Here is a 22687-nt window from a genome sequence, read left to right on the forward strand (position 1 = left end):
GAAGAGATGAAGGTTGGGAGATATTAATGAAAAAAAATGATCAGAGGTCATTCTGCATGAGAGCAACATGTAACTGACACAGTTGCTAAAACACTGCAAAAAGACAGTGACCAAATTTCTAGAAAACAGACCATAACAGTTAACAATTCCTTATTTCCACTGTTTATATCTTAATGCTGCTTTGACATGAGGTGTAACAGATTATTAGATTTTTATTTCACAAATGATTATAATTTCTAAATGTAGTATGGGGGACCAACACAGGATTCCTTTCTTTTTATTCTGCCATTGGAAGACATTAAATAAAACATAAACCACCAATCCTACTACAAGAGAAAGAGAATTTTAAACCCCCTCACCAAAATAAGAGCATTGGTTTTTAGTAACAGGAATTTGGTAACCTCACACCAGTAGCACACAGGTGTTTAAGTATAAATGTATATACATGATAATGTCCATATTTTCCCTAACTAGAAAAAATTCACAGACTGATATTAATTTGCAAATTTCTAGGTTATATAAAGATAACAAGAATATTGTTGAAGTTTGTAATCCTTTCCTAAAGGACTCTGCTTTAGGACACATGAAAATTCTATTCTTAAATCTTGTTTTTTTTTAAATTATTTTTTTTTTGTAGTTGTAGATGGACAACATGCCTTCATTTTATGTTTATTTTTATGTGGTGCTGAGCATTGAACCCAGTGCCTCACACATGCCAGGCAAGCGCTTAGTCACTGAGCTATAGCTCCAACCCTATTCTTAAATCTTATTGTGGTTTACAAATAAGCTAACTATACACACAATTATTAAATAATGCTAAGATAATACCATTATCAGACTTCATTTCAAGAGAGAGGTCTATTCCACACAATTTTTAATATTATGTACACCTGCCACAAAGGAAAATTAGAAAATCCCAAACAAACACGCTAGAGTATATAAGTGGGACACTGTTCCAATGTTGCTCATCTCCAGACTCATTTATACTTTGCCACTCAGTGTGGGGAGCCAACCTTACCTAGCAGAATCAGATGAGGTCAGGCCATGGGACACAGAGACCTGGCTTCCAGGAACTAGCAGCCACAGAGGCATGTCTCAGATTGCCAGAAAGTATGTGGTGCTGTGTGGGAGTGGTTCCTGTCTAGTTTCCCTGAGAAAATGGCTCCCCTAACTCCAACCCATCCTGTTCATCATAGAAGAAGCTCCTCTTGTTCTGGGTCCCTTTTACCTGTGTGACTATAAATTAAAGGAGAGTTAGGCTACTCCATGTTGGGAGAGGCCAGAGGTGGTATGGCCAGACCCGTCGCACCCCCTCTCATTTAAAAAGAGTACTGGCCCTTTTGTGTTTATTGATTAGATAATTTTATGGGTAATTGATTGATTTATAGCCAACATCATCCTCCAGCAGTTAACCCTTTTCTCATCCACGCGGGATGTGGCTGAGACCCCCACAACTCAATTACCTTATTTTCAAGTGATTATCTCTTGTGATAAAGTAGTATTAAATACCTACAATATTCCTGTACTGTGACCAAGAGGTCTCTGATCTAAATGTTCCAAGAATAAAGAATAGAGAATTAATCTTCTAAACCTAAGTATATTAAGCATCCATATCACACTAAAAAGCAATCCATTTATCTGTGTTATAAAAAGACAAAAAAATAACACAAACCTGTTTTGTCAGCCAGTTTACGTTTCTGGGCTTTAGAAAGTTGTTCTTTTTTGTCTTTTTTCTTATTTGATGGAGCTGTATTAGGAGTTTCAACAGAGATGATATTGCTTATGGATGTCTAAGAAAAAAAAAAAAAGAAACAGTTCTTAGACTTCTACCTTAAAACTTACTCAGTTACACGAAATACAGCTATACCTAAAAAGGGTTGAAATTTTCTAGACTTACGAAATGCAAGCATCCTATTATTATTACTCATTTATTAAACCGAGTACCCTTAACACATAATTAATTTCACTCCATAGTTCACATCAAAGAACATAATAAAATGCAAGAGTTAAAACCAAAACCCTAAGAAAGAAGATTTGATTATCTGCATTATGTTAAAGATCCCAGGTTCCAAGATTGGGAGATAGATTAATAGTTTTACAATTTGGTTAACTTATGCTTACTAGGTGTTAACCACTGCTGTAAATGTTTTACATATATCACTCATTTGATTCTTCCTACAATCTTATAAGATAGACACTATTATAACCCTCATTTTGCTGATGAGAAACTAAGTATAGATATATTAAAACACTTGCCCGAAGTCATAAAGTTAATAAGTGGTACAGTGAGGATCTGAACTCAGGCAGGCTGGCCCTCAGTCATTGGGCTTAGTTACCATCCTCTCCTCCATTTGTCTCTCAGTTTTCTTCTATGTGTTCTGTTGAGAATGTGGAAGCCATAACCATTCACGTAGAAAACACCAACTTTGCTGCCAAAAGCTTATAGTATGGTTCACAGGACAAAAGTCAATTAATGGTGACAACTGAAAGTCTTTTAGTGCAAGGCTGGATGCAGAAAGGATTTATATTTGATGCTGCAGGTCATAAGATAACCATTTCTTAAAATTTTCTAGAAATAAAATAATTATTTTTTCTATTCACCAAGGTCTCCTAAAGCTATAACACCTTCAAACTGAACTATGACAGGGTTATTTATAAAAATAAGCTTCATGGAGAAAGCAATTTCATACATATTTTAGTACTACACAAGAAATCCTTTAGATAATCTAAGTTCTATAAAGAGATTAAGTAAATTTTAAAAATACTAGGTTCTTGGACTGGGGATGTGGCTTAGCAATAGAAAACTTGTCTGGCATGCACTAAGGCCCAGGGGTCAATCCCCAGCCCTCCAAAAATCAAAATTAAAAACAAACAAACAACAACAACAAAACTAGGTTCTAGTTTTATGAGAATAAGTACTCTACTTTTGATGAACTCTCCTTCCAATTTCAAAAAAAATTAATGAACAAAAATTAATCACTAGCAGACCAAAACCAAAACAACAAAAAGAATCTTGCAAAAAAATCATCATATACTCACTGTAGAATTAACGGGATGATGATTCTCCATGAACTGCTCTTTATTGTCTTTGGCATATTCAAACAACGTATAGGTCATAGCAGTTCCAAGATTCACTTCCACGGCCTCCTGTAACTTGGCTAATATACTCTGCTTTACAGCTGATGATCTACAATGTAGAACAAACATGTTAAAAGGAAAGTAAAATAGAGAGTACAATGAAAAAAAAAACAATTAAAACAAAACTACTCACATGGTGTTGTTAAAAAAAGCGTTCATAGATATAATTGGAGGTGTTTGGGGATATGTTTCTGTCCAGGAAATCTCTATTAAGAAGGCTTTGGGATCACCATTTTCACCTATCTGAAGAAAAGGGAAATCTTAGGCTTGTGAAAAGTGATAAAAAGACAGAGTGCTAAATCATAATTTTCAAAATAATTAATTCTTTCCAATACTCATGCTTAGATAAGAAATGTAATATTTTGAAAATTTCAGGGGTACAGGCTAAGACTGAGTAGGCCAAGGAGAATATAAAGGGAGTCTAATTTAGTACCAGTCAACCTGAATAGGTTTAGTTTATACCCATGGCCTATCTCTCAATCAGTGTATGAGCTTTTCTAGTACCAAGGCCACATCTTATAAATATTTTTTGTTTTCACCAAGTTTGCTGAGGGTGAAGATAAGACATCATCTGGGGGAATAAGAAGAAAATGGGGAGCCACAGTGGCACATGCCTATAATCCCAGGGGCTCGGGAGGCTGAGACAGAAGGATTGCGAGTTCAAAGTCACACCCAGCAAAACAATTTAGTGAGGCACAAAGCAACTTTTTGGGATCCTGTCCCAAAATAAAAAAATTTAAAAAAAAAAAGGGCTGGGGATGTGGCTCAGTGATTAAGCACTCCTGAGTTCAATTCCTGGTATCAAAAAAAATAAAGGGCGAAAATAATAATCCATAAACTTGAAATTCATCTTTGTCTTAAATTCTCTGACTACAACATCACAACAGGCATAAAGAACAAGTAAATCAATATACATTACACAATTCCAAGAAATGAGAAAATGAGGTATAAAATTGAGAGAAAAAAGAAAAAGATAAAGAATAAGGAAAAGTAATGCCTTAGCCCTGAGAGCAATTCCTGAATAATTTAAACATGTCTTTTGTTTCTTTTGCTCACCATTTTTTCTCTTTAAATTTTAATCTTAAAACTGAAATAGTACAATGAATGCTCATTGAAATTTATTTACCAAATATTTTTTGCCCCATTTATTTTATTACTCCTTTGTTATCACAGAATCAATTTCTACTCTCCCAATATGTGCAATATTTTTCTTTTGGTTTTTGTTGAACAGTTTGAAAGTAATAAAATGTCTTCAAATATACATGGGTAAAGTATCCTAAGAACATCCTCTTTTATAACCACAGAAACATTATCACACCCAAGAAATGTAACATTGATACAAAAATATTACCTAATTTATAATTCATGTTAAATTTCCCCAATCATATCTAAGGTATCCTTTAACAGACATCACCCCTAACCCACAAATGTATAATTCATTGCAGGATTATGGATTGCATTTGATGTCATGTCTCTATTCTACTTTAATTTAGAAGAGTTCCCAGTACTCTTCCCTGTTTTCAAATGTCTTTTATGATAATAAGAATCTAGGCTAGTTTTTTTGTATAAAGTCCCAGATATGAACTAATTGTTGCCTTTATAAAGATTTAAATTCAACATTTTTGGTAAGGATACTATATAGGTGATGTGGTATACTCTCTTGGCATCTTCTAGGGGGGCACATAAAATCTGGAATCATCATTGCTGATCCTAAATTTGATCACTTGGTTAAGGTATTCTCCAGATCTCTTCGATGATAAGGTACCTTTTCATTTTTTAATTAAGCAATCTTGTGGAGTAATACTACAAAACTGTGTGAATACCTTGTTTCTAAACAACCTTTTACCCCAAGGTTTTAGCATCCATTAATAACCCTTACCTGAATCAATTATTGCAAAATGGTAGTTTTCTAATAACACCATGGGACAGTTTGTGAATCAACATCTCCTCCATAGCTTTTTTAAAAAAATGTTCTATTTGTTTTTAAAAATATTTATTTTTAAATAGCAGTAAGATTAAAATTTTTCACCCCAAATTATTACTTGATTCACCTATACTTTCTGTCCGGTAGTTTTTCATCCTCATCCCCTTAGTCTCAATCATATTCCATACCAATCTAAGGTGAGGCTCAGAAATCACACCAAATAAATGTAGGCATCTATTTATATACCTGTATAAGCTGATTATGTGCACAATAATGCCATCAGTTTATGCTTGTTTTGAATACAGAGATAATAAAAATGTGATAAAAGTTATTTTTTCTCCAATCACTAAGTTCTTACAAAAGATATCCTTAGGAATAAATTGCCACATGTCTCACATTATGCTAGACAAGACCATTCCTGTCTTTAAAGGAGATAAGCCATTTAGATAACTCACTACATTGCTGAATAATAGTTTAAAAGAGATAGAACAAGGTAGGAAGAAAAAAAGAGAATGGTTAATTAATTCTGTTTCAAAGTCAGAGCAGAAATAGGAAACATAGGTCAAATATATCATAGAGGAGGCCTGAGTTAGGTCTTAAAGGAGAAGCCAGATGAATAATGGATGAGAGGTGAGAGAGAGAACAAAGAATATATCTAAAAACATAATATTTTAAAAATTCAGGGAAATCTTTAACCATTCATTATGTTTAATACATGTTAATGGCAGGAAGGTTTAGAAAGGCATTTCAAATCAGACTTCTGAGTGTTGAGCTAAGGAATTTAGCTCTCATTCTTTATATAGGCGAAAAATTCCATGGAGAAATCTCTTTAAACAAGGGAATGAGATGACTCCTTAAGTGTTTCAGAGAGCTAGTCAGTCATCTACTGGAGAACCACTGAAAGAAGAACTGAAAGCAGGGAAGCCTACTAAATTATTCCATATAAGAACTGAGGGGCCTGCTTAGGGCACTGGCAGAACTGTAACAACTCATCTCCTTTGACTTTCAATACACTATCTGCAATTTCCTGTTTTGTTCCTCTTAAATCCACCCTATAGTACACATGTACTATCATGCATCCTATAGTACATAGGATGGATTTAAGAGGAATAAAGCATGAGATTGGAGACAGTAGATTGAGATTTCAAAGCATTCTGCATATGATGCTCAGTGCTCAATAAATAAGTGATGCTAATGGAGACAATTAGGAAAGTATAGGGAAAATTTCAATCTCCCATTTACTAAGAGGAGGATGACAGTACTTGATAAAGTTTGGGGAGGCAGCTAGACTCAACAGAAGTGCCCAGGATATAACTCCATCTTTAATTTTGGCTATTAAAAAATCCCTTGGTTGAAGTCAGCTATATATTTTTTTATTTAGGAGTGTTATACTTTTCCAAGTTTTCTTTATAGTGGTATGTTTATTTTCAAAATTTCCCCGTGATTCTTTGTGGTATATAGAACTGTAGTGTCTTCCTCATTAATTAAAGAAAACTGTCTAATTAAAATAAAAAGTCTCCTGGCTGCTATGTACATGGAAATGGTATAAAAATGTTGAACTTAAAAAAGAAATGAGAACTAATGAGCAGGTAGGACAGTATCCAAAGGGAGTAACCACGGAGAAATTACTTCCTGTGATAAGTCTACAATAAAATCATATATACAGATCATTTCTTAAATAATTTATTTTAAATGGTGGCAATGTGCATAATAGCCATAAATCTTTTACAAAAACATTTCTCATTAAATAGTACTTATAATCACCTGGATAAATTGTTTATATTTATTTAAGACATAAAACATTGATACTCTTTTATGTCGATAAGTTTACAAGCAACTCCCACTTGGAAGAAAAATGTCTCATATGTGTCAAAAATATTCACATATATTTTAGAACACAGAATTAAGAAAGTATCACCTTTTCTTGACTGTATCGTAGGGTAGTAAAAAGAATACCAGACATGGAATATAGACCTGGATTTTAATCCTAATAATTATCAATATCAGTTATGGGAGCTTTAGAAGCTGTAATAGAGAAAAGTCATTTTTAAGAAGGCAAGACCATATAAATTCTAAGACTTCTCCATTTCTTACATTTTATGATTCTGGCACAGGAAAAAACAAGTTACCTTGGTTTTAAGATAGGTTCTGAATTAAATTTTAAATGTTAAGAATGATTAATGTCACTGTGGTGAATTTTTTATTTAACTACTTCAGAAAACACAAAGATGTAATGAATTTAAAATACTAAATTTTTAAAAAATCAGCATTTTTAGCAATCTTTGGATTTTTTCTAGCAAAGCAGTAAGTATACCTATTCATGCCATGTCTTACCCTATATTGAAATGAAACTGGACTTAATTCCCGGAAACTTTCATCTCCTTCATAAATAGAACGTAATGCTTCTAGTTCCATCTGAAAGAGAAGAATCAATGAGTTTGGTTTAGTGGTTTAAATGGATTAAATGCAGGGTATTTAGCTTCTCATTCAAGTCCACTCAACTACATAAAACTTGGTTAACCTGTAAGGACTTAGATGCTTATGAGTAATGTGTACACACCTACAAATCACAGTTACATTGAAAAACTTTGAAACCAAGTGTCAGACACTGTTAAGCATTTTACATTGTATCATCTCACTAAATTCTCAAATCATTCCTCTTGAGAAGACCTTATCAGAGATTTCTTCCTTCCTACTACAGAGGAATGTAAGATTTAGTTTAAAGCAACTGCACAGCATGTGCCCTCTATCATTCTATTTAAAAGCAGGCTGGGATAGAGAAAGTATTACACCTGAAGATGAGAAATAAAAAGCACGAACAATTTCTCATTTTTTACACATATTATTTATATTTGTAATTCTTTCCATAGAATGATATAAAGGTAAAAAAGAGAGAAAAAATAGTTAAGGCAATAAGAACTTTTAAGAAAAACATTGACATGATCTACTCAAGAGAAAAAGTAACTAGTAATCCTTGCCTGAAAATATTTCTTAGAACACCATGGTTTTACAAATAAGAAATCTTAATCACTATCAGAGATCACAGGGTGAATTCTTCAGAAGAGAACCAAGACAGACTGCATTTGGGTATATGTTTTCGTTTTCTGAAGGATTTGTGTCATGAATTCTATAAACTAAATATGGTAACCTTGATCTACACAGACAAAATTTTAGAATAGACTACTAAAGAGATAGTATATGACAACCCAGGAGAGTAAGGAGAAATGCTTAAGACCTAGTAAGTACATGCAAAACAAGACCTATCTAATCCTTCTTAGGGCAACTCAGTTGGTTCTTTAGAGAAAGCACCACAATCACAGTCTATCTAGATTTCAGCAAAGCTCACAGTTTCTCTTGCTACGTATTCAGAAAACAACAGAGGAATTCAAACTGGATTCAAGAATTAACTAAGATTAGATTGGAGCAAATAACTTCACCCAAAATATAGTGCCACTCCTTTGTAGCACTCCCATATTTTAATTAATGATTGGATAGGAACAAAAATAAACGGTAGGTTTGTTAATTTTGTAGATGATAATTGGATTAGACAGGAAATCATGCTAGTGGCAGAATAAGAATCCAAAAGACCTCCAAAACAAACAAACAAATAATGATGAAATGCAATGGAGTAAATAGAACTTGTACTTAGATAATTAACTATATATAGGGGATGAAAGACAACTTGCTTTGGATAAATAAAGCAAGGGTGTTACCTGACAGTAAATCAGAAAACAGAGGGACAGAAATAAACTTAGAATCTGTCCATGAACACTGTATTCTGGGATAGTAAAGAAACTGAAAAGAATGGCTGTATGAAAAGCTAAAAGGAACCATCTCATGGTTTTAAAAACTGGACAGGAAAATATCTTCAAAGATCTGGACATTCATTATGAAGAAGAAATAATTTTCTTGTTAAAACAGATTCCTTGTAAATTAGTACAGTCACTATTGGAAACAATATGGAAGTTCCTCAAAAAACTAAAAATAGAATTACCATATGACCTTGTTATACCACTCCTGGATATATATTTGAAGGAAATAAAGTCAACATATGAAAGAAATATATGCATACCCATGTTTATTGTAGCACTACTCACAATAGCTAAGACAGAGTCAGCCTAGATGCACATCAATGAATGGACAAAGAAAATATCACACACACACATACAATGGAGTATTATTCAGCCATAAAGAATGAAATCATGACCTCTGAAAGAAAATGGAACTGGAGGACATCATGTTAAGCAAAATAAGACAGTCACAGAAAGACAAATTTTGAATCAATTGGTCTGAAGTAGAATACAGGCATTTGATTTTAACAACCACAACCAAAGTTTGCATCAGTCAAACTCTGAGAAATATCACCCTATGTTCTGGGTTGTGCAGGAAGAAGACTTCTTTTAAACTGATGCAAGATAATTATACATGTTTATGGGGTACAATGTAGTACTTTGACACATGTATATATTATGCAATGATCAGATTAGGGTAATTAACATACACATCACCTCAATTTACCTTTCTCCATGGGTGAAATCACTCGAAATCCCTTCTTCTAGCTATTTTATAATACGTATTACCCTGTTGTTAACTTTGGCCACTCTGCGTGTAACTGAACATAACTTATTCTTCCTATCTAATTGTAATTCTGTATCCATTGACTAACTCTCTCCTCCTCCACATCTTCCTAGGAATATATACCCCCACAGGATTATTAATGCCTTAGAAACTCACCTAGTAAAAATATTTTGAAGGGTATTCATATATCTTGTAAAACGCTAGCTTTCAAGTAATACACTCCATTCCAAATAGATAGGGAACTACTACTAATATACTACCCAAGGAAACTTAAGTCCTAATCCTAATTCTACCATATATTCAATGTGCAGCCTTTATCACTACAGACACCTTTCCTCATCTGTAGTTAGAAGATACCCCTACAGATGACCTGTAGCATCCCTCTGTTATATGATTCACTGTCAAAAATTTCACAATAAGCATAAACCCTACAATTCTGGTGGTACCTGTGTGCTCAAAACAAATTTTGTAGCTACTTGTCAACTAACATATGGATAAATGATTCCACTAGAAAATATTAAGAGAAACGGGAGACAATGGTGTCATTAGTTCCCTCCACCACAAATGTAACTAACTCAATTAGCCCTCTCTTTACTAGCCAACACATTTTAAAACTTAAAGGTGATTGGATTCCAAGTCAGCATAACTCAGTACCCAAGCGCTAAGCAACTTGGGATATAAAGACAGAGGAGCAACCCAGGGTCGGGTACCAAGGGCACTCATCGTTGGTAACAAGGAAACTTAGGTAGATCTTCAGGTTTGCAAAAATGAATGATGCGGGGAGGGTGAGATCAAGGCAGACCCTTTCCCAGCCACACATGCTTGACCTCTCCTGGCAGGGCATCCCGGTCGGGCTCCAAGGCGAACGACACACGTGCGGGCCTCGGACTCCTAGGATGCCCTACCTACGGACTTGCGCAGTGAAAGTGGTGTCCAGCCGAGGACTCACCTCCTGGTCCTCGTTGGCACTCATCGCGCCGGGAGCCTCCCGGGCGGACAGCGTTCGCGACAACTAAGGAAAAGCAAGGGTAGCGGCCCCGAGGCCAGGGCGTTCCCCTTCGGTGCCGCGTACGCAGGGTGGGGAGTAAGGTCTTCGCAGCTGTAAACGCGAGTTCACGCGCACCCTCAGCCCTCCGCAGCAGCAAGCAGGCGGAGGTGGGCAGTGGGGGGAGGCCGAGGTCGTGGCAGGTGGGGCGCCCAGGAGCCTGGAAGGAGGCTGCAGGGCGGCAACGGCGGAGGCTCCGCCCCATCCCTCTCACCACTTCTCTTATTGGCTCCTTCTGTCTCCGCCCCCAGATCTTTCCCCTCTAGGAAATGGAGCGCCTTCCTGACGTTTTGAGGAGCAACGTAAAGTTCCGGACTGCGATTGGCGTAGAGTGCTGTCACACAAGCCCAGAAAGTGCTTCCTGTTCCCGTGGTGGGGAAAGGGAAGTCTCGCCTACTGGAACCGGTTCTCTGGCTGCGACCCTAGGGTCGGTCGTGGGCGTTCTGTGACACCCTTGCCTGTCTCCCCTCGTACGCTCTCTCTCCTGGCGGCGACCGGCCACAGCTACAGCGGGCCCAGGGCGTGAGTCCCGGGTGAGTCCGGGCCCGGAGATGTGCGGGGCCAGGCGAGACCTCTGAGAAAGAGAGCTAGCTCTTACCAGTGCTGCTTTGGGGGCCTGCGTTTTCCCAAGGCGTGAACGAGTGCCAATCCTGGCACTTATCTTTCAGCCCCGAAACAAAACGCGCTTATTTCGAGGAACTTTCAGGTGTGGTGGGTGGTCATAGAGGAGAAAGATTTCGTCTGCCTATGGAGTTACAAGGTTATTTCTCCTCCACCCCCATTTCGGCTCCAAACTGTCATTTTTCTTTTGATCATTTCGTAGTTGGACATCTCTGAATTCCATTTCTAAAAGCCCATGTCCAGCATATTGAACCTGCAGTGAATTAAAAAGTAACCACCACATTCTTTTTTATTTGCCACCTTGATCACTTGATCACTTGATCACTTGATCACTTTCCGTACATCTTTCATGCTAGCTACCATTACTTCCCTTGCATTGCAGGACCTCCAAACAGAGTGCTCATTTACTGCTTCTGCATGCCCTTCCGTGTCAATTTGGTTACTTGCCCCATTGGCTACTTTCAGGATAACTGGAAGTTTCTTTTCCCCTGGCTGTCATTAACGTCTATTCTGTCTGCACTTGTCTTTTACCGGTGTTGTTCTCATTCCTCCTTCCCTTTTTTGCAGAATAAGCATGACTATTTCAAGTGTCAAACTTTTAAGGTAAACTATGGGAGGAATTTGTGGTACAGTTTTCATACAGTAATTTTGGAACATTGATCATAATATAGAGCTGCAGTATCCAGTATGGTAACCAGTAGCCGCACGTGGCTATTGAGCACTTGAAATAGGCTCTATAAAAAATTGTGCTGTGCATATAAAATTTAGATTTTCAAGACTTAGTAAAGAAGAAAATTCAAAATATCATTAATAACATTAATGTTTGCAAAATGTTTTGGACTTACCAGGTTAAACAGAATATTATTAAAACGAGTTCCATCTTTTTAATATGACTACTAGAAATTTTTAAATTATGTGGCTGATATTATATTTCTCTTGGACCAGCACTGATTTAAAGTTTTATAAGTCATTTGTATTCCCCTTATTTCTACTCTATATTAAAAAATGGCAGCTATTCTTTTGATTTTTTGGAATGATTAAGAGAAATGAATCTTTAGAGCTCTAGTCTAGTGTCTTTGGTATTAAACAAAGGTACCCATGTTGCATTTGAACTATCTCTTATTAATATTCATTCCCAAATTCCCTTGGAATAGCATATTTATTTCTTTGCCTTCCTAGCTTAATCCTATCTTAAAAATATCTATCTAAAGAATTCTGCATTTTATATTGTAGACAATTATCAGTTCTGGCAAACTTTCCAAATATTTATTCGATTTTCATTGTTCTTACATGAACATGAGATGCCTATAAGTCTTTCCTAAATTAACTTTTCAGTTAGATATATTCTGTTTTAGGGGTCAAGTAGTGGCATAAGTGCACGTCATTTTTCACACTATCATTCTGAGTTCTGTATAGTATATTGGTGAACATCACCTTTTAAAGGAGCTCATGATACATCTTTTTGAAAATGAGGTTATTTTAAAAATATGACAGTTTTGTTTGTAGTAAACACATTTTTATTTGTTTTTCCAAATTAGCACATACTTGAATTTATTATCAACTCAGCTAAATGATACAATAGAGACATATCTTTCTAGCAATTTTCATTTATTATTACATTTATTATTAGTTTTTCTTACAGATTTTCCTTTAAATAGTACATTTTATATTAACTGGGGAAAAAGAAAACAGCTGTTATTTAGATAAGCATATTATATTAATAGTATCCTAGGCATTGAGAAATTAGATGTTATCAATTACAGAGAAATTAGAAGTTGTACTTTATGAGTCAATAATTATTTTTTTCTATTACTTATGTATAAAATAGTTCAGGTCGACCTATTATTTTGATTTCCTTCTTTCTTGATCTGCTGACTCCAAAATTTAGTGTACATTTTGAGAGATTACTGAAAATATTGATATATCTGAAAGTTAACTACAATTTTTTTAATGTGAAAGGGTTTTTGAAAAAATCTAACATAAATAATTTTAATAGGTCCAACTCGTTTTTCTCTCTTCTATTGTATGGGCTTGATGGTTTTCAGACATTCAAAGCATTTTGTTTTTTTGTAATTTTTAAAAATGATGCATATTCACACATTTGTTTTTTAAAATTAGTTATGAATGTATTAACATTTGTATTTCAGGTTTTTTGCGACACCTTAAATATGAGCCCCACGCAGTGGGACTTCCCTGTGGAATTATGTTGTCGGCCTATGGCTTTTGTTACACTTACAGGCCTCGATGTGGTTTACAATGCTGTACATCGAGCTGTCTGGGATGCTTTCTGTGCCAATCGAAGAGCTGATCGGGTACCAATTTCTTTCAAGGTGCTCCCAGGTGACCATGAATATCCCAAATGTAGACCCAAGGTAATGATATTGAGATTGCATACATTCTTTCCCTCTCTGTGTTTTCTTATTCTCATTGTGTGCATGGGGAACATCCCTGAGTTTATCATGTTTGTGGTTACAGTGATATGTAAGGAAAACCTTAGGGGCAGCAAATATAGCTCAGCTGGTAGAGTGCTTGCCTTGCACGAGGCCCTGGGTTCAGTCCCCAGCACTGCAAGAAAGAAACAAAGGGGGGGGGGAGGGGGAGGGGGAGAAAGAACGAAAGAAAGAAAGAGAAAGAAAGAAAACCTTAGGCATTTTCAGGTACTATGTAATATACTACATATGTGTTTAATAATGGTTAATTTTTTAAACCTAAAGGAATAATTACTTTAAAAAGCTTTGTGAGGGGGCTTATTGGTGCATGCCTATAATCCTAGTGGCTTGGGAGGCTGAGGCAGGAGGATTGTGAGTTCAAAATTGTTCTCAGCAATGGTGAGACACTAAACAACTCAGTGAGACCCTGTCTCTATAAATAAAGTACAGAAAAAAAGGGCTAGGTTTGTGGCTCAGTGGTTGAGTGCCCCTGAGTTCAATCCCTGGTAACCAAAAAAAGAAAAGCTTTGTAACCTGTAAGCTTGCATTTGCTTTTTTTATTTGTAGAAAAAGAACCCCATGTCTCTACAAATTTAACAAAGTTTTAAAGGGAAAGTCTCACCTTTCCCATTCATCATTACCAATAGCATTATAGAATCCATGGTCTTTGTGGTTTGGTTCAATTTCAAGTATACTTTTTGGGTGCTTGCTTTGTGTTTGGTAACTGGAACCATGCAAGAAGCTGGTGATATAAAGCAAACTTGTGAATGATACTTCATCCACAAGTAAAGTAAATTGCTGTCGTGGCAATATATCTTTGAAATAAGTGAAGCCATATTGAATTTCAGCCAATGTTTTATTTGAGCAGTTTCTAGAACAGAAACTGGAATGTTGAAAAATAAAAGTAGAATTTACCTAGAAAAGGTCTGGATACTTCTTCACAGGGTACTTGAGATCCTAGACATCATTAGGAACCCTGACTGTGGTCATTCTTCCTTAAATGGGAAGTGTAGTGTTTCTAGGGTTGAGATTCTACTTCTAACACTTGCTAGCTCTTCTTTAATTTCTGTAAACCTGAAACTACTCATCTTCAGATTGGGTAGTGTGCACATTGAATGAGATAAGTGTGCATACAGTGCCTGGCATTCAATATGAGGTTTCTGTTGCTATTGTTATAAAAAACAAAAAAAAAAAAAAAAAAAAAAAAAAAAAGAAAGAAAAAGAAAACACCTCCTTAACTTTTGCCACTATTTGTAGAGAACTTCCTATGAGTGGTACATTCCTAAAGGGATCTTAAAGACTGGCTGGATGAATAAGCATCTGAATCTGGTGCCTGCCCTGGTGGTTGTGTTCTATGAACTAGACTGGGATGAGCCTCAGTGGAAAGAAAAACAGTCTGAATGCGCTACCAGAGTGGAAATTGTCAGGTATGATCTCCATTTATCAGGCTGCCTGTGGTAGTTTGAGGTGTCTGTTTTACTAACATTTATTGAAGGCAACAGAGTGTTGTTTGGACTGCAGTGGTCACTTTGAAGATTGTTGACCTCCAGTGAAATTTGTTCAGTTCCTAAAGTATTAACTGCACATTATGCTAAGTCTACAATGAAATTTAGAAGACAAATTGACAGACATTTCCAAATGTTTTTCTTGCATTCTTGTTTTGGAGACATTGTAATTTACTATTTAGTCCCATAAGACACTTTCATTTTATCTCTATTCAGTTTTAAGATAATTAATTATTTTATATGACTACGGTAATGCATTGCTGTAAAGAAGTAAGTTTTAAGTAAATTATATCATAATTTTTACCAAAAAACTTATATTAAACTTTTACTTTTAAAGGGAACAGCTATCACTCTAAAGAAATAAGTTGTATTATAATTTTTACATAAAAGCACATACTAATCTTTTGCTTTTAAAGGGAATGACTAATACATCACTGTAAAGAAGTTTCTACATAAATAAAATATCCACATAAGTATATATTAGACTTTTGCAAAAGCAGGTTTTTGTAAGGATTAAAAGCTTGATGTAAGATTATACTTTTAAAATTGAAATGATTATGGCATACACTTTATGTGCAGGAAAAGATTCACTATGATCTTTATTTTTAGTCAAAATTTATCTTAAGTTGAATTATCAAACTTGTATTTTACATAAAACTTGAATACATTTAGTTAAAATGATTTAGTTACTTAATTAATTTTACTCTTTTTCTGAAACAGGCAAAGTTTACAAGGAAGAAACACAAAAGTCGCAGTGGTTCTGATTCAGAAGAAAACCCCTTTGCCCCCAGGTAACAAAAGTTAATAAATTAATTAATTGCCTTATACCTCTAATTCTCATTATCAGGAGGTAGATTCTTTAATGTTTAAACCTTTCATGCATTCATATTTTGGGCTGATGAAGTGTTTATTTTTTAAAAAGTACCAATAATGCATGAATAAATGTTTGTTTTAAAAAAATAAAGAATCATAAAGATTATAAATCCTATTCCTCCAGTTCCACTGACCTCTTCATGCAGTCATATGTCAGTTGACAAAATAATTAATTCATTTGCTTTGTAAACATGTCATTTACTTATTTGAGGTCTATTTATAATTTTATTCCTTACACATATAAAAATGCTAATAAGATTTGTAATTTCCTCCAAGATGTTGTTATTTTATGCAACCTTTTTTTTTTTTTTTGTGGGTGTATGTATGTGCTACTGGACTTGAACCTGGGGTTTTGCCCATGCCAGGCAAGCACTCTACCACTGAGCTATACCCCAGCCCTATCATTTTAAATGCTGTATCTTCTGCCTTTCTAGATTTTCTTAGATCTGTAATATTTTTTGTTTTTATATTGAGACTTGTAGCATCCTAAGTGGTTTTGGAAACTTCTCTCATGAACTGTTGCTTCCATTTTGACTTAATTTTTTAAAAATAACTCTGTGTTGTTTCTGTTGGCATTACTTGGCCTTTCTTTCCTGGCTTAGAAAATTCTACAGTTTTTTCCTAAAAGTTTTGTGCTATGTAACTGCAGGCTCTCAAGGAACCCAGAAGTTGTACTGACATGGTGAAAAGTGCTTTGGGTTTTTATTCCTGATTCCAGATTTGGGGAAATATTCACATAAAAAATACACTGCTTTTGTTTTTCTCTTTTTGGGGTTTATAAACAGGAGAAGATGTCATTGCTTCAGAAAGGGCTGCAGCTTTATGCAATGCATGTGAACTCTCAGGGAAGTCTTTGTTTGTGCTGCCCCACACTGACCACCTTGTGGGTTATATTATAAGGTAAATAAAGTCTCTTAAAGTTGTATTTTTTAGCTTACTCCTTAGGAATTAAGTAATTGCTATCTTAAACCCATTTGTTTTTGAGAAAAAAAAATGTTCAGTAGAAAAAAATATAAATTATAGAGGATATGGGGTAAAATAAAAATCTCCTGTCAACTTTTTAACTTTATCAACAATTACTTAAGTACCCTTTCAAAAAATGTCTTCGATGTAGGAAGAAATATATGCATATCTTTATGACACTATGTATACTCACAAGAACAAATGTAATATAATACATATTGATTTTCCACTTAGCATTACTATACTGATACCTTTTCACATGTACATCTCGGTCAACCTCATTTTTTAAAAAAGTGTTGAGATGGATACCCTGGTGAGTGTTGATAGTTGCAGCTACTCCTAAGACTGAGGCAGAAGGATTGCTTGAGTTCACCAGTTCTGGGCCAGCCTGGGCAACATAGTGAGAACCCATCTCAAAAAGAGAGAGAGAAGAGAAAAGAAAAAAAGTTTAAATGATCCCTTGTGTTTTTCAGTAATTACCACGTGTGATATATGTGATCTTTTAAATGATAGCGTCTCTATTTTTTCATTCTTTATTTCTTCATTCTTGATATTTCGATCTATTTAAAAATGTTTTAACAAGGCTCTGAGTCCCATTAAATATTAAATCTTTATAAAGAGCAAATTACCTGTAGACACATCATCTTATTGTTTTCTAATATTTAGTGTTGCAAAGAAATTTTATAGTTTCACATTTTTTGTGAGGGTACATTTAGGTGGGACTATTTTCATTGATTTTGGCTATAAAATAATTTTTTTTTCATTGTGCAAAGTATTATAAACACAAGAATAGCTTAATTTATATTTGATTATTATTTATCTTACATTTGATTCTCCTTCTCAGTAGCAGACATCTGAAAATTATCTTCCAGAGTATTCTCATTAGTATTGAATTACATTGTTTCTAAGAAAGTGAAGCATAAATTTAGAAGGAGAGAGCATGCAAAGGCAACAGGATCAAATAAAAAGATGAATTGTAAGAAAATATAAATGTAGTTAAGAAAAATTCATATTGGAAATAACAAACAGTAGAATGGACACCACAGAAAGTCAGAGTAGTGATGCTAAATGTAGCATTGAGATGTAACTCAGAATGCAGAGAAAAAGAATAATGAGTTTTGTATTTTAATGCAAATGTATTACCAATGGGAAACACAAAGAAGAGAAGGGCATGTATAGGTAACTGGTAGCACATACTAAGGGCTTTCTTTCCACTGGGGCTCGTCCCAGCCTCACAGCTGGCCCTTGACTACCTCTCAAGGCTTTGACAGCTCATCTTTGCACTTTGCATTTCAGAACTTCCCTGTTCACAATGCTGTTTCTTGTCAGTGTGCTCTCACACTCGCTCATCTTCCAGTTTCCTTTTTCTCTCTAAAGAACTCAGCTTTCAAATACACATATAGCCTTGCTTAGAAAGCCATAGTTCTCTGTCCTTTATCTTAATCCAGTGATTCTTAAAGCAGAGTAATTTTACCCTCTAGGGAACCTTTGAATATTTATGATTGCCACAACTGAAGGGGTTGTTATATTGGCCTCTAGTGGCTAGAGACCTGGGATGCTTCTACACATTCTGTAGCACACAGGACAACCCTGCACAACAAATAATAACCTGGTTCACAACATCAGTGGTGCTGAAGTTGAGAAACGGTACCTTAACCACTAGGGAACCTGTCTTCCTCTGCTTTCAAATGTAGTGCTGTCATGGATGTGAGAGAAGGAGAGGGTGTGGTTTCTGCTTTTATTCTTATGGTCTTATTGGGGGATAAAGAAACATTTAAATAAAGAGTATAGTATCCCAATGACTAATGTCAAAAGCAAGTGCTCTTGAGTCCATGACCTCCAACATGTGCATCTGAACACAAGGATTGCTTAAGACAGTCCATTAAAGATGAGGAAAGACATTAAACCCTTTTTTCATATTTATATTTTATCTTGAGAGAGAATAAAGCTGACTACTCGGAAACCTTCACATTCATTAATCTTGGAGGACGGTGGCAGAGTTACTCAAGCATGTATTTTCGGAGCAGTCTGATGTGTTAAGGACAAATACTGTAGAAAGTCAGTGATTTGATTTATTTTCTTTAAATGTGCCAAAGAGTGATAATGCTTATAAGGTTAATTTGTTGGAGGATGACTGTGAAAATCCTTTGTATTGCATAGCTTCACTGATCATATCAAGGCAAAATTCTTTGAAGAGTTGTGAAACTTGATGATGAGTTAAGTATTTTTCTTTTATAAGTGTATTCCAAATTTTCAGATCTTTCATCTTAGCATAATATAGGCTCTCATTGTAATGCTAACTAGCAAATGTTTAAAACACACACGCACACGCACACAAACATACACTCAACCACTTAAGTACCCTGCTTTTGAAAATAAGACTTTTTTTTTTTAAGACTCTTTTTTTTTATTGTAAACAAATGGGATACATGTTGTTTCTCTATTTGTACATGGAGTCAAGGCATACCATTTGTGTAATCATAAATTTACATAGGGGTAATGTTGTTTGATTCATTCTGTTATTGTTTTCCCTTCCCCCCACCCCTCCCACCCCTCTTTTCCCTCTATACAGTCCTTCCTTCCTCCATTCTTACCACCCTCCTTAACCCTAACCCTAAACCTAACCTTAACCCTAATGCTAACCCCTCCCACCCCCCATTATATGTCCTCATCCGCTTATCAACGAGATCATTCGTCCTTTAGTTTTTTGAGATTGGCTTATCTCACTTAGCATGATATTCTCCAATTTCATCCATTTGCCTGCAGATGCCATAATTTTATCATTCTTTATGGTGGAGTAATATTCCATTGTATATATATGCCACAGTTTCTTTATCCATTCATCAATTGAAGGACATCTGGGTTGGTTCCACAATCTGGCTATGGTGAATTGAGCAGCAGTGAACATTGATGTGGCTGTATCTCTGTAGTATGCTGATTTTAAGTCCTTTGGGTATAGGCCAAGGAGTGGGATAGCTGGGTCAAATGGTGGTTCCATTCCAAGTTTTCTAAGGAATCTCCACACTGCTTTCCAGAGTGGCTGCACTAATTTGCAGCCCCACCAGCAATGTATGAGTGTACCTTTCTCCCCACATCCTTGCCAACACCTGTTGTTGCTTGTATTCTTGATAATCGCCATTCTAATTGGGGTGAGATTGAATATTAGGGTGGTTTTGATTTGCATTTCTCTTATTACTAGAGATGTTGAACATTTTTCCATATGTTTGTTGATTGCTTGTATATCTTCTGTGAAGTGTCTATTCATTTCCTTAGCCCATTTGTTGATTGGATTATTTGCATTCTTGGTGTAGAGTTTTTTGAGTTCTTTATAGATTCTGGAGATTAGTGCTCTATCTAAAGTATGATTGGCAAAGATTTTCTCCCACTTTGTAAGCTCTTTCTTCGCATTGCTGATAGTTTCCTTTGCTGAGAGAAAGCTTTTTAGTTTGAATCTATCCCAGTTATTGATTCTTGCTTTTATTTCTTGTGCTATGGGAGTCCTGTTGAGGAAGTCTGGTCCTAAGCCGACATGTTGAAGATCTGGACCTACTTTTTCTTCTATAATTTGCAGGGTCTCTGGTCTGATTCCGAGGTCCTTAATCCATTTTGAGTTTAGTTTCGTGCATGGTGAGAGATATGGGTTTAGTTTCATTCTATTGCATATGGATTTCCAATTCTCCCAGCACCATTTGTTGAAGAGGCTATCTTTTCTCCATTGCATATTTTTGGCCCCTTTGTCTAGTATGAGAAAATTGTATTTATTTGGGTTTGTGTCCGTGTCCTCTATTCTGTACCATTGATCTACCTTTCTATTTTGGTACCAATACCATGCCATTTTTGTTACTATTGCTTTGTAGTAGAGTTGAAGATCTGGTATTTCGATACCCCCTGTTTGACTCTTCCTGCTAAGGATTGCTTTAGCTATTCTGGGTTTCTTATTCTTCCAGATGAATTTCATAATTGCTTGCTCTACTTCTGTAAGGTACGTCATTGAGATTTTAATTGGAATTGCATTGAATCTGTATAGCACTTTAGGTAGTATGGTCATTTTGACAATATTAATTCTTCCTATCCAAGAACATGGGAGATCTTTCCATCATCTAAGGTTTTCTTTAATTTCTTTCTTTGGTGTACTGTAGTTCTCATTGTAGAGGTCTTTCACTTCTTTTGTGAGATTGATTCCCAAGTATTTTATTTTTTTCGATGCTATGGTGAATGGGGTAGTTTTCATAATTTCTCTTTCTGAGGATTCCTCACTTATGTATAAAAATGCATTGGATTTATGAGCATTGATCTTGTAACCTGCCACTTTACTGAATTCACTTATGAGTTCCAAAAGTTTTCTGGTGGAATTTCCAGGTTCCTCTAAATATATAATCATGTCATCAGCGAACAGGGATAGTTTGAGTTCTTCTTTTCCTATTCGTATCTCTTTAATTTCTTTGGTTTGTCTAATTGCTCTGGCTAGAGTTTCAAGGACGATGTTGAATCGAAGTGGTGAAAGAGGGCATCCCTGTCTTGTTCCAGTTTTTAGGGGGAATGCTTTCAGTTTTTCACCATTTAGAATGATATTTGCCATGGGCTTAGCGTAGATGGCCTTTACAATGTTAAGGAATGTTCCCACTACCCCAATTTTTTCTAGTGTTTTGAACATGAAGGGATGCTGTATTTTATTGAGTGCTTTTTCTGCATCTATTGAAATAATCATGTGATTCTTGACTTTAAGTCTGTTGATATGGTGAATGACATTTATTGATTTCCGGATGTTGAACCAACCTTGTATCCCTGGGATAAAACCCATTTGATCGTGGTGCACTATCTTTTTAATATATTTTTGTATGTGATTTGCTAAAATTTTGTTGAGAATTTTTGTGTCGATGTTCATTAAGGATATTGGTCTGAAATTTTCTTTCCTCGATGTGTCTCTGTCTGGTTTAGGTATCAGTGTGATATTGGCTTCATAGAATGAGTTTGGGAGGGTACCGTCCTCTTCTATTTCATGGAATACTTTGAGAAGTATTGGAATGAGCTCTTCTTTAAAGGTTTTGTAGAATTCGGCTGAGAACCCATCTGGTCCTGGACTTTTCTTTGTTGGTAGGCTTTTGATGACCTCTTCTATTTCATTGCTTGAAATTGATTTATTTAAGTTGTGTATGTCCTCCTCGTTCATTTTAGGTAATTCATATGTCTCTAGAAACTTGTTGATGTCTTCGAGGTTTTCTGTTTTGTTGGAGTATAGATTTTCAAAATAGCTTCTAAGTATGTTTTGTATTTCACTCGTGTCTGTTGTGATATTTCCTTGTTCATTCCGAATTTTAGTAATTTGAGTTTTCTCCCTCTTTCTCTTTGTTAGTGTGGCTAAGGGTTTATCAATTTTATTTTTTCAAAGAACCAACTATTTATTTTGTTAATATTTCCAATTGTTTCTTTTAAAACAAGACATTTTAATAATGAGTAAAAAAGCAGATGCTTATTAGAGGAAAGTTGTGTTACAGAGATACAGAGAGTACATGACAAAAATGGTCATTTGGAAATCTTTTTCATTGATTGTGATTTTTTTTTCCTGAGATCAATATAAAAGTGTGCTCCATATAAGTATTTGCTGTCCTCA

At 35.4% G+C, this 22687-nt stretch overlaps 2 protein-coding genes across 7 annotated transcripts in view; one reads left to right on the forward strand and one right to left on the reverse strand.

Annotated features, from left to right (window-relative positions):
• The window catches only part of RWDD4 (RWD domain containing 4), a 44518-nt gene extending 33629 nt beyond the window's left edge, over window positions 1-10889 (reverse strand). For 2 of the 6 annotated variants that reach the window (XM_079141866.1, XM_079141863.1), the window contains exons 1-5: window positions 10590-10883; window positions 7397-7477; window positions 3272-3381; window positions 3040-3187; window positions 1673-1790 (exon numbers count right to left, since the gene is read on the reverse strand). In XM_079141866.1, coding sequence (XP_078997992.1) covers window positions 1673-1790; window positions 3040-3187; window positions 3272-3381; window positions 7397-7477; window positions 10590-10613 — 481 coding nt within the window. In that variant the 5' untranslated portion in view covers window positions 10614-10883. Of the gene's footprint in view, window positions 1-1672; window positions 1791-3039; window positions 3188-3271; window positions 3382-7396; window positions 7478-10545 lie in introns of all 6 variants that reach the window. The other 4 variants (XM_079141865.1, XM_079141868.1, XM_079141864.1 and 1 more) reach the window with 4 other exon arrangements.
• Window positions 10890-11066: 177 nt separating this feature from the next.
• The window catches only part of TRAPPC11 (trafficking protein particle complex subunit 11), a 47754-nt gene continuing 36133 nt past the window's right edge, over window positions 11067-22687 (forward strand). The window contains exons 1-5 of the mRNA XM_079139070.1: window positions 11067-11218; window positions 13454-13678; window positions 14993-15162; window positions 15961-16031; window positions 16899-17013. Of these exons, the coding sequence (XP_078995196.1) occupies window positions 13475-13678; window positions 14993-15162; window positions 15961-16031; window positions 16899-17013 (560 nt within the window). The 5' untranslated portion in view covers window positions 11067-11218; window positions 13454-13474. The remainder of the gene's footprint in view (window positions 11219-13453; window positions 13679-14992; window positions 15163-15960; window positions 16032-16898; window positions 17014-22687) is intronic.

The sequence above is a fragment of the Sciurus vulgaris genome (genome assembly GCF_902686455.1).
Source record: "Sciurus vulgaris genome assembly, chromosome: 5".
Taxonomy (NCBI): domain Eukaryota; kingdom Metazoa; phylum Chordata; class Mammalia; order Rodentia; family Sciuridae; genus Sciurus; species Sciurus vulgaris.